Here is a 9,784-nt window from a genome sequence, read left to right as displayed (position 1 = left end):
CAATAACAACAATATCATTTAAAAGCACACATAGTTAAGTTTAATTAATGAAAAGAGTGTAGGTTTGGTAAACATTTTGTCGGTGGCACTACATACATTCAGCACTATTATTGGGAGTTTCAGTTCAATCCACCATGAATCCTGCAAAAAGCAATTAAATGGAAACCATTCAGCTATATTTCAGTAAAACAGACAAGGTGTACTTTACAATAACATATGCATGGATACAGTTCATAGAAGGGGAACACAGTGTCTCTTGTTATGTGACATAATAATTGAATTACATCTCAATATAGCACAAGCACCACTAAGATGTCTAGCAGGACATTGAATGCCCCTGTCCATTACAGATGAGTGCAGAGTAAGCAAATCATTCATGAAAGGTAACGAAATATTTACCCTTATGAGACCTCTGAATGTTATTGTACACCACTGATTACTTCAACAGCATGTAGGACAGAGACGTTTAAGTTGCATCTCTGAGATTTAGAACATTTCAAGCAATGAATTGGACAAACACAAGTCCAGCCAAAGCCATCCTGGTGGACTGTTACTTATAAAACTGTATGTGTTTTTCTATCTTACATTGGAAACTAAATAACAGCTAAATTACCACTGGAATAAGCATATCTATACAAATTTATACATTCAGTTATGACTGTTGTGTTCACCGTAACTGGTATAGTTTCTTCTCATTTAGCCAGTCTGTACTGACAGATATTTACTGTAAATGTCCACAACCCTCAGTATCTGTCAGTAGTAGGCATATGTTTCACACAGTTGCCCAGTCAAACACGATCATTGTCCACATAGGAAGCTTCATCCTGTTTCTTCTGGCTTGACAGCAGCTTATGATCAATTGAGCTTGACTTCTTTTAAGAGTGTTTTCACACCCTTACTATGTTTGTGTTGGTCTGAATGTTTCAGTCTAGTATTTACAGCTTGGTTCAGTTTGGTTTCACACCAGAAAAAACATTAAAGTAAACCAAAATGTATAAATAAATACCAACATGTGGACACTCATCAGTTGTCAGATGGAATAAAGACAATTGGAATACTTTCCTAAAAGTAAACCCACATCTGACTGAACCAGGCTACACCACATAGGTGTGAAAACACCTTAAAGGACTTCTCTCTATGGCAAAATATTTTTCCAACTAAAATGGCAGAACTACAATTCACAAAACCTTTGGGATGGTGACTACAAAGTACAATTTAGGGGTATATCCCATACACACCACCAGTGAGTGAGGAATGCATAGAGGACGGAACACTCATAACCTGCTATTCAGTGAGGTTACAAATACCTTAGTTTTTATTTTTCATTTACTACTGTAACATTTTTCTTTTCTTTTTTTACCATCTTTAAAACATGTTTGTTTTAATATTTGGAGTTGAGGATCGATGACGTCTTTTATTTTCTACAGAAAACAAAGTTCTTTTAGATAAAATAAATAAATTGAATAAAAACAAGCAAGGATTAGATGTAATATTCACATGGAAGTCAACATATACAATATTTAACATGTTTGTAGACAAATACTTCCAACCCGCTGCTGTACTTTTGGCCAGTTAAAAATTGTAGGAAGTGACGTGAGATAAACAAAAGATAACACCTTGGGAACCAACTGAACGCAATTCCACCATTACTTAATCCTCCAGAAAACAAATTTATCTTTAACATAGAAAAATACTATACCAAAATGAAATACAAATATATATTTATATATATTAGAATCTGTTAAGCATTTTTGTAGAAAGAGCAGTTGGGGTGGGTTGGGAATACTAAAGGAGCTAGGTTATATTTAATGAAACAAAACGTAATAAAAACAATCATTATAAAAAAATTAGACAAAACCATAAAATGATTCATCAAACTGTTGTTTTGTAATAACATTTATGATGATATTAAAGAGCTCTACATATTTATTGGCAAACTCTTCTCCACACATGCAGTAGTTTGCACAAGTATATACTGCAGGCATTAAGGGGAGCATGGCTAACTGGCCCCATGCTGAAAGATGGAGGGAGGGAGAATGTAAATCACCCATACCCTGAGGCAATACATGCTGGGGGTTGAAAAGCACTGTTTGCTGTCAGAACAGAACAGAATCGATGGTCACACCATACAAATCCACCTAAATGTGTGTATATATGTGTTTCTAATATCCGATGATATGTCATGCATGTCTGAATGCCTGTTGATTCCTCTGCTGTCAGTCCAGTCTCATATTTATGTGTGTCGATGTAAGGAAAGTCACACCATACAGCTGTGACGCCACACCACCATCATTACATCCACACCCGATTATGTGCCTGTCTAGCCTTTGTTCATCACTACAGGTGCATAAGTGGTGCAGCCCAGCTCGCTTCTTATCCACTCATCTCTCCTTTCTCTTTCTCTTTGCTTCTCTGTCTTTCTCTCTGAACTTCTGCCATTCTTAGCCAGAATGGACTGTCCTCACTGCCTCCGCAAAGTAAACACAGTAGGTGGTGGCGAGGCTGTCTAACAGATGAATGAGGACTTCCCAGTGGCTCATATGGGATACGGGGATTGCTCACTCTGAATTCAACACCTTTGAAATCTGTCGACCCCCCTATGACAATGTTTCAGAAACTGTTGCTGTCACTTCTAATATTGTTGCTCGTGTTTTTTTGCTGTGTTACTGAAAGTCAAACACCCTTGGAGGGAAGGAAATGAAAAATATTTTACAAACGTTGTTGTGCATAATATATAGATAGATGTTTTATATATAATCTTTAGCATTTCTCTTCCCCTTTCTTGCTTTCATTTAGTACTCTCTCTCTCTTCCTTCCTTCCTTTCATTCCACTCTTCCTCTGTAGCAGTGGTAGCAAATGCATGGTGAATGGTTTTACATGCAGCCCACACAGCCGCACTTGATGGTCTTTTCCACTTCCTCGCTGAAGGAGGTTCCATCGCTGCATTCAAAGGTATATTTCCGGCGTTTCATTCGTTGGCTGGCACAGCAAGCCCCTGTGTCACAAGCTCCAGTGCATTCCACCCATGAGACCACACGTGTTGTCTGGCAGATTGCATAGCCTCTCTGCACCTGGTAGAAGTCTCGTACAGGCTCCCCATGGCACTCAGACTCTAGACAAATGGAGAAACAGTTGGAAATTGCATTATTGTATATTGGGTGCTGAGCAGCGAGTCATGAATTTGCTTGGATTCTCTGGTCAGCTGCTGCACTCAAAGTTCAATCACATTCAACTTTTTACATTCACTTCAAACTTTGACTGTTTGGCTTGGTTTCTTCTATAGAGTAAAACAAGAGTCAAGTGCTTTCTTGTACCTCAAATCCACCAAACAGGCTCTTTGATACATAAATGCCACTAATTTGTGTTTTGGTTACATTTGAATCATCGATATAAGCCACTCAAATTCTCCAAGATCTCAGGCAAAATGCAGTCAGGTGATTTGACAACACGGGACAGATTTGAAGACAATTACAGATCCCTAGGACTGTTTTGTACAGTAGCATTCTGTGGTACAAAACAAGCAAGTATGTGTGAGGTATAATGTATCCACAAATATAATAAGGAGGGACTATGGAATTGTACCACGTGAAATGGGTAAATATGGGTCATCTACTGTACTTCAATGTGAATCAGACTGAATATTTCAGAGGCGGTGAATATCTTTAAACAAGCAAACAAACAAGACGTTATGACACAAAAAGACGATGATTTTGAGATTATAGACAGACTGATATAGAGCAAATCACCTGTGTCACAAAGTTCTCCAGTGTAGCCACTTTCACAGTGACAGTAGGCGTCTCCTGTGTCTGCTATCTGGCAGCGACCATTTTTGCAGGATAGACGACGGCAGGGATTGAACAGCTCCCCCTGTTGGTTACACAGGGCACCACGATAACCCTCCACACACTCACAGCGGTATGACTGACTATCCAGTGGGATGCACTTTCCATGGATGCACCTAGCGAGACAACAGTGTAGTAATCTGGATCACATTTCTAGATCAAAGCTTCTTCTCAGCCTGTCTATGAATCACTGAAGTTAATGATTATGCTTTACCTCATGGGTCTCTTAATGTACTCCATGAATTTGCAGACAATAACGCAATGATTTGGATTTAGCACTTAATTGACATGCAGCTGTTTAACCACTTAAGCTAGCATGTGAAAACATACTGTGTATATTTCTTGTCCTAAGCAGCTCATTGTAAGAGGCAGGAGTTCTGCAGTATTAAATCTAGGACATTGACAGTAAAGCTTGTTAAGTATGTCTTGATTAAGCAGGCAAAACAGAAAACTGAAAACAACAAACAAAAAAACCTGTTTGAATTATAGCACACTCAATTACGGACCCCTAAAACAACTTGTCAAGACAAAATGTGACCTTTAAGTAACCTTTGTGTGTTTTTGTTGATGTATTTGGGGAAAGTCTGACCTTTATGTGAAATTTCTAGCAGTCTCATTCAGAGTAGAGAAGATGCAATATTTATCATTAAGCCAAATTGATTTCTTACAGTTATTAAGATGTTAAGAATTACAGACAATTTTCAATCAACACTTTGACTCCTGAAAATCTCTAAAGAAAATGCAGCTACACATCAGTTCCTTTCAAGGACATGACCGTGAAACATCTTTATAAGTGATTAACAACCCAAACAATGATCTCAGTGTCTATATCACACAATATACCCGTGGCTTGTGAACATACTTGCTGCCTTGGCAGGGGTTGGTAGCAGCCAGGTCGCACTGTGGCCCACTCCAGCCAGGCTGACAGTGGCATACTGGGCCCTGTAGCCCATCAGGCTGACAGATTCCATGTACACAGTAGATCTTCTTGCAGGGCTCACAGCCTGGTACAACTCCAGGCTTCATCTGGGTCTTTGTGAAGTCCTGGAGCTCGTTGTTGATGTAAAGGTTCTGGATACAGCCATGGAAACTGGAACCATTCTGGATCTGCCATAGACGGAAAGGTGCCGAGTGCATGTCAACTGGCATGCCTGCAAGAGAGCAAATAGAGAAGAAATGCTGATCATAGGTGTGAAAACAGGCAAGCAGGAGAACAGACACCTAACACAGGGATGGTATGAGGGTAATGGAAGAAGGCCTTTCAAACATGTGTCCAAATAGAGCATAGCTACAGATTCAAATCAACTGTTTTAAGATTGTACCATAAGACACACCATGCTTGAAGGGGACAGCAGAAGAAAAACTGACATTTATGAATGCTGGGAAAGTTGGGACAAACAGTGACTGAGGAACACGACTACAACACAGCACGAAACAAACTATACAAATGAGCCACTCCTGAGCTTAGCCTGAGTGTAGCCTTGTGTGTCCAACCTGCAGGAACATGACAACAACAAAGGCTTTGACCAACTACAGTTTTGCTAAGGTCACGAGTGTCCACATTTTCACAGACAACATTTTCTGAAATCAAAACACACAAACATGAGACACCTGAAGTGACTGTGTCTGGTAGTTTCATATGTTTCACCAGGGGGCAGACTTTACACACTGTAACGTACTATAAAGACATCTCTTGGGCAATGAAGGTTTTCATTGTTTTGCATTGCCACTAAAGGTTAGAAGCTGTGAGGTACATCTATAATGGTACACATATTTATTTGTGTTCTCTTTCTGTAGGGTTTTTTACATTGCACATTTATTTGACCTCTCGCAAACACAGTCATGGGTGTAAGTGATGCTGCTTTGGTTGGAGGTTTAGGTTTGGGTCTCAGGTGCAGGGTAGCATGGATGGTAGTGGGGGTGGTTGCGGTGGAGACAGAGCGAGGGGGAGGGGTGGTGATTGATAGTAATGTAGTAGTTAAGAGTGCCTGCAGAGGAGGGAGGTGTGTTCTGGAGAGGGCCCCTACCCCCCACGTATAATGGAGCCTCCCGGTTGAGGGGCCGCACAGCCCCATAGCTGTCCATTGTGGTAGGGAGACCTCCGTCAATGGACAGGTTCACCATCTGGTCAAAGGTCACCAGCTCCACTGTATGAAACTGGCCATCATTGATGGTTTCAGCACTGATGAGTAAAAACAGAACTGTACAGTCAGTTATCAGAGACAGGACAGCTCACAGAGCTCAGCCTCCCATGTGCTACACAGAACCTCACCTGTAGATTGCATGTCCTGGCTGGCTGCCAGGGTCATAGCTGACCTTTACATGACCTTGGTAGAGCTCCACAGCAATATGATCGTTGTCTCCATTGTACAGCAGGATACCATTGTCTTCTGCTGTTGACACCTGAATACAAAGAGAACACATATCTGTGTGTTTGCACTGTGTCATGTGTAATAAAGGCATGTCATGCATTGTCTTTCTGAAATTATTGGTTAACATGTCATTTAAATCTTCAAATAAACTGCGATTAAGGCAATAAATTCTTAAGCATCTTGTGATTAATCAACTTATTTTCCTCAATCGTCAGATTTACAGTAAATGGCAGAATCCTATTAATTCCATGCATGTATACATAAACGCTTAATCACATTTTTGCCTTTAATCACTGTAAGAAAAAATACTCAGAGAACTGCATGTAAATGTAGAAGAGTGTTTGTTTCCCTGACAGTCATATACTTGATGATGTGTAAAGCTGCTGTTTCATCCCATCAGTTTGCTGATATGACTTTCACATAGACACCTCACCTAAATGACACCAGTGTGATACCTGTAGGGTGATGTTAGCTTGGGGCCAGTTCTTGAGGTCAGACAGCAAAAGGTAGGAATCCCTATCTATGAAGTTGACGCTGACCAGCTTCTCACAGCGTGGCCCACCAAACTCTGGAGGACACTGGCAGAGGGCGCGCCCACCTCGCTCCACACAAGGGGCGTCGTTCTGGCAATCAGCCAGCTCACACAGGGACAGCGGGGACGGAGGCACCTCACATAACTGACCACTATAGAAAGAGAGGGGAGGGAGGGACAAAGGCTATATTTAATATTGCTATATTGTCATAACAAAATAAATGTGACTATAGAATTCTTTAGACATAATTACTCCATGGCAAATATCAGGCTGTTGAGATGAATGGAGTGGTTGTAATAACACAATTGCTGTAATTGCACGATGTCTGCAATTTTGTTTGTAATGCTATTATTTATTAAGTGTTTTAGATGGCTGACTAAATGTGGAGATTGAGATTGCTCTCACCTGTATCCTTCAGCACAGAGGCAAGAATATCCATTCAGTTCATCCACACACTGAGCTCCATTTTGACAGCGATGCTCTTCACAGTCATTATAATCTACACTGCAGTCGTCACCAACATAGCCAGCGGCACAAACACACCTGCAAAACAGGAACACATACACAATGGGCTGAAGCTGAACGCAAAGGTCCTGCTGGGTCTGCAGCACTGCAGTGTGAAGCCTCTTTACTTTGTCACACAGAACAGGCAGCACACACTTACTTGGGCCCAGCAGATGTGATGAGGCACGTAGACTGATGTTGGCAGGGGCTCAGTCCTGGGGTACACATATCCTCCATTTCCTCACACATCTCTCCTACAAAGACACAAAATGGTTTGGGCTCTTCTTGAACATACACCAAGTGGCTGTCATATACCCGGTTAATAAATTACAGTACCTATGTAGTAGGGGGGACAGAAACAAGTGTAGTTGTTGACTCCATCGATGCAAGTTGCCCCATTCTCACAGTCATGATCTTCACAGTCATCAGTATTGGTTTGGCATTTAGGACCCTCGAAGCCCAGCGGACATGAACAACTGGGAACACATACACACTCTCCATGACATCATATCAGTATACTCATGCATCCTTTATTACAGAATGAGGATAGTTTAGTTCTTGTCTCTAAAGTAGTCGCTACTGGTCTTAGGTCAATTCATGGCAAATGGTTTATAAGTTACCACCCGTTAAAGCAGTTTAAAGCTCATTGCCTGTTTAAAGCTGCTGTACATCCTCCACCTAGTTAACATTCTTGGTCTTTAATTCATTTGCAAAACTCACCAGTTAATTATTCAACGCTTTACCTTCTGGGAAAGAGATGCACTATTTAATCAATCCAAGGAGGAATAGATTAGATAGATATTTATTAACACTAATCTACCCTCATTAAAGAGAGGGCAAGTTACATTTCAGTAACTGTGATCTTATAGTCTATCGTCCTCACCTGTATGCTCCCTCGTCGGCCTCATTCAGCTGGCAGGCTCCTCCATTGGCACATGGGTTACTCACACAGGCGTTCAAGGCTGTTTCGCAATTTTTGCCCTGATACAAATAACAGAAGATAAAATTTACTGTCATGGGTTAGGGTTAGGGGTTGGGGTTGCCAAAGTGGAGTTGTACACACAGGCAGCAAAGTTCATGCATGAGAGGGTGGAAGCTCACCCACCTTGAATCCTAGAGGGCAGCTGCACCTGTAGATGTCCTTCAGGTCGCCATGACAGACGCCTTGGTTCAGACAGGGACTGGACAAACACGGGTTACACTTGGCCAGCACAGCAGTGTCCACCTCACCTGCCAAGACATTTGACCAACAAGAATGAATGCAGCACTGGCGATTCACAGAAGATTTTCAAAATTCTGGGGAAGTAAAAGGAAATGAGCGGAAGCAGTAAAGACAGTTAAGATAAAGGATAGAAGAACCCAACCAAAGACCATGATTCAACCCATGTTCCGCCTTCAAGGACCTGGACAGTGTGGGGTCTGGGGCTTTAATGATGCAGGTCTCACCTCTCTACTTCTTACCTCCATGACCTAGCCAAAAACATCAGCTCACCTTGACATTCAAACTTCTTGGCAGGTGTGGTGAGCAGCAGCTTGCCTTCCATGCCAGGTGGGCCAGCACAGCGAGCGATGCCGGGCTCTTTGTAGCCAGTCTTCACCCAGTCAGACAGCCAGTGCAGATGACAATCACAGTACAGCGGGTTGGCACCAATAGCTCTGGTAAGCAAGACAGGAAAAAAGTCAGAATTGTCTGCTCAGCCTTTATTTCACATTGAAATGTGGCTCAGTGTAGGCGGGTCAGTGTAGTGCACTGCATCACCAGCAGGTGTCTCTGTCCTCACAAAAATAGGCCATATCTAATTTAACATGGTGTAGCCTACAAGTAAACAATCTTCCCTGAGAATCAAACAGATTTAGAGTTGTATTTTCAAAGACACGTTGTGCCATACATCATCTGGAGCCAAGCGTCTTAATTATGGGAAACATGTGAACAGAAGGCGCTGTTAACCACTGCTGTCATGGTGGTCATGAATCAATGCCGCTCTGTCCTCCTGCTGGATGCACAAACACTCCTAAATCAATGCTGTTGCTTTACTGTGGAACACAGGCTCATCTTTCAGGCCGGGCCAATAGCCGACACCTGACATCTGCTAACATGGAAGCCACTTGACTGTGGCTCTGGATCAATGACTCCCCTCCGTCCTTCCCTTTGTCCCACTTCCCATGCAGCCTTGACTCTTACACTGCCTTCTTTCTAAGGCCTTTGTTCACATTTCTCTCAGATATTATCTTTTCTCCCTCCTCCAACTCAGTGACATGGCAATGATTAGCCTATTGATCAACAACGGTTGAGGGATAATGTGAAGATGTGGATGGGACTGCACAGGGTATAGTGCAAAGTTCCTTCTGTATGACTTTTAGACATGTCCACAAGTTTGGGCGCAACAAACTCCCAACACACAAGTCACACTGCAGACAAAAATACACAGACCAGGAAGGAGACTTCTGCTTGAGTGTCTGTGTGTATTATGGAGATTTCACGAGCAGATAAGACAGTACAGGGTTCAGTGGAGCCTACCAAAGAGGACACAG

General features: G+C 42.0%; 1 protein-coding gene across 1 annotated transcript in view; it reads right to left on the bottom strand.

Annotated features, from left to right (window-relative positions):
- Positions 1–88: 88 nt before the first annotated feature.
- slit1a (slit homolog 1a (Drosophila)) overlaps positions 89–9,784 on the bottom strand; it is a 76,092-nt gene continuing 66,396 nt past the window's right edge. The window contains exons 26-37 of the mRNA XM_076160953.1: positions 8,745–8,908; positions 8,358–8,482; positions 8,136–8,233; positions 7,589–7,728; positions 7,413–7,506; positions 7,154–7,291; positions 6,671–6,899; positions 6,116–6,246; positions 5,871–6,025; positions 4,706–4,994; positions 3,748–3,959; positions 89–3,113 (exon numbers count right to left, since the gene is read on the bottom strand). Of these exons, the coding sequence (XP_076017068.1) occupies positions 2,875–3,113; positions 3,748–3,959; positions 4,706–4,994; positions 5,871–6,025; positions 6,116–6,246; positions 6,671–6,899; positions 7,154–7,291; positions 7,413–7,506; positions 7,589–7,728; positions 8,136–8,233; positions 8,358–8,482; positions 8,745–8,908 (2,014 nt within the window). The 3' untranslated portion in view covers positions 89–2,874. The remainder of the gene's footprint in view (positions 3,114–3,747; positions 3,960–4,705; positions 4,995–5,870; positions 6,026–6,115; positions 6,247–6,670; positions 6,900–7,153; positions 7,292–7,412; positions 7,507–7,588; positions 7,729–8,135; positions 8,234–8,357; positions 8,483–8,744; positions 8,909–9,784) is intronic.

This window comes from Genypterus blacodes, unplaced genomic scaffold, assembly GCF_046128005.1.
Source record: "Genypterus blacodes isolate CSIRO-AG114 ecotype Tasmania unplaced genomic scaffold, CSIRO-AGI_Gbla_v1 ptg000108l_1, whole genome shotgun sequence".
NCBI classification, from domain to species: Eukaryota; Metazoa; Chordata; class Actinopteri; order Ophidiiformes; family Ophidiidae; genus Genypterus; species Genypterus blacodes.
Note: the sequence above shows the minus strand (reverse complement) of the source record. Positions and strands in the feature narration are given on the sequence as shown.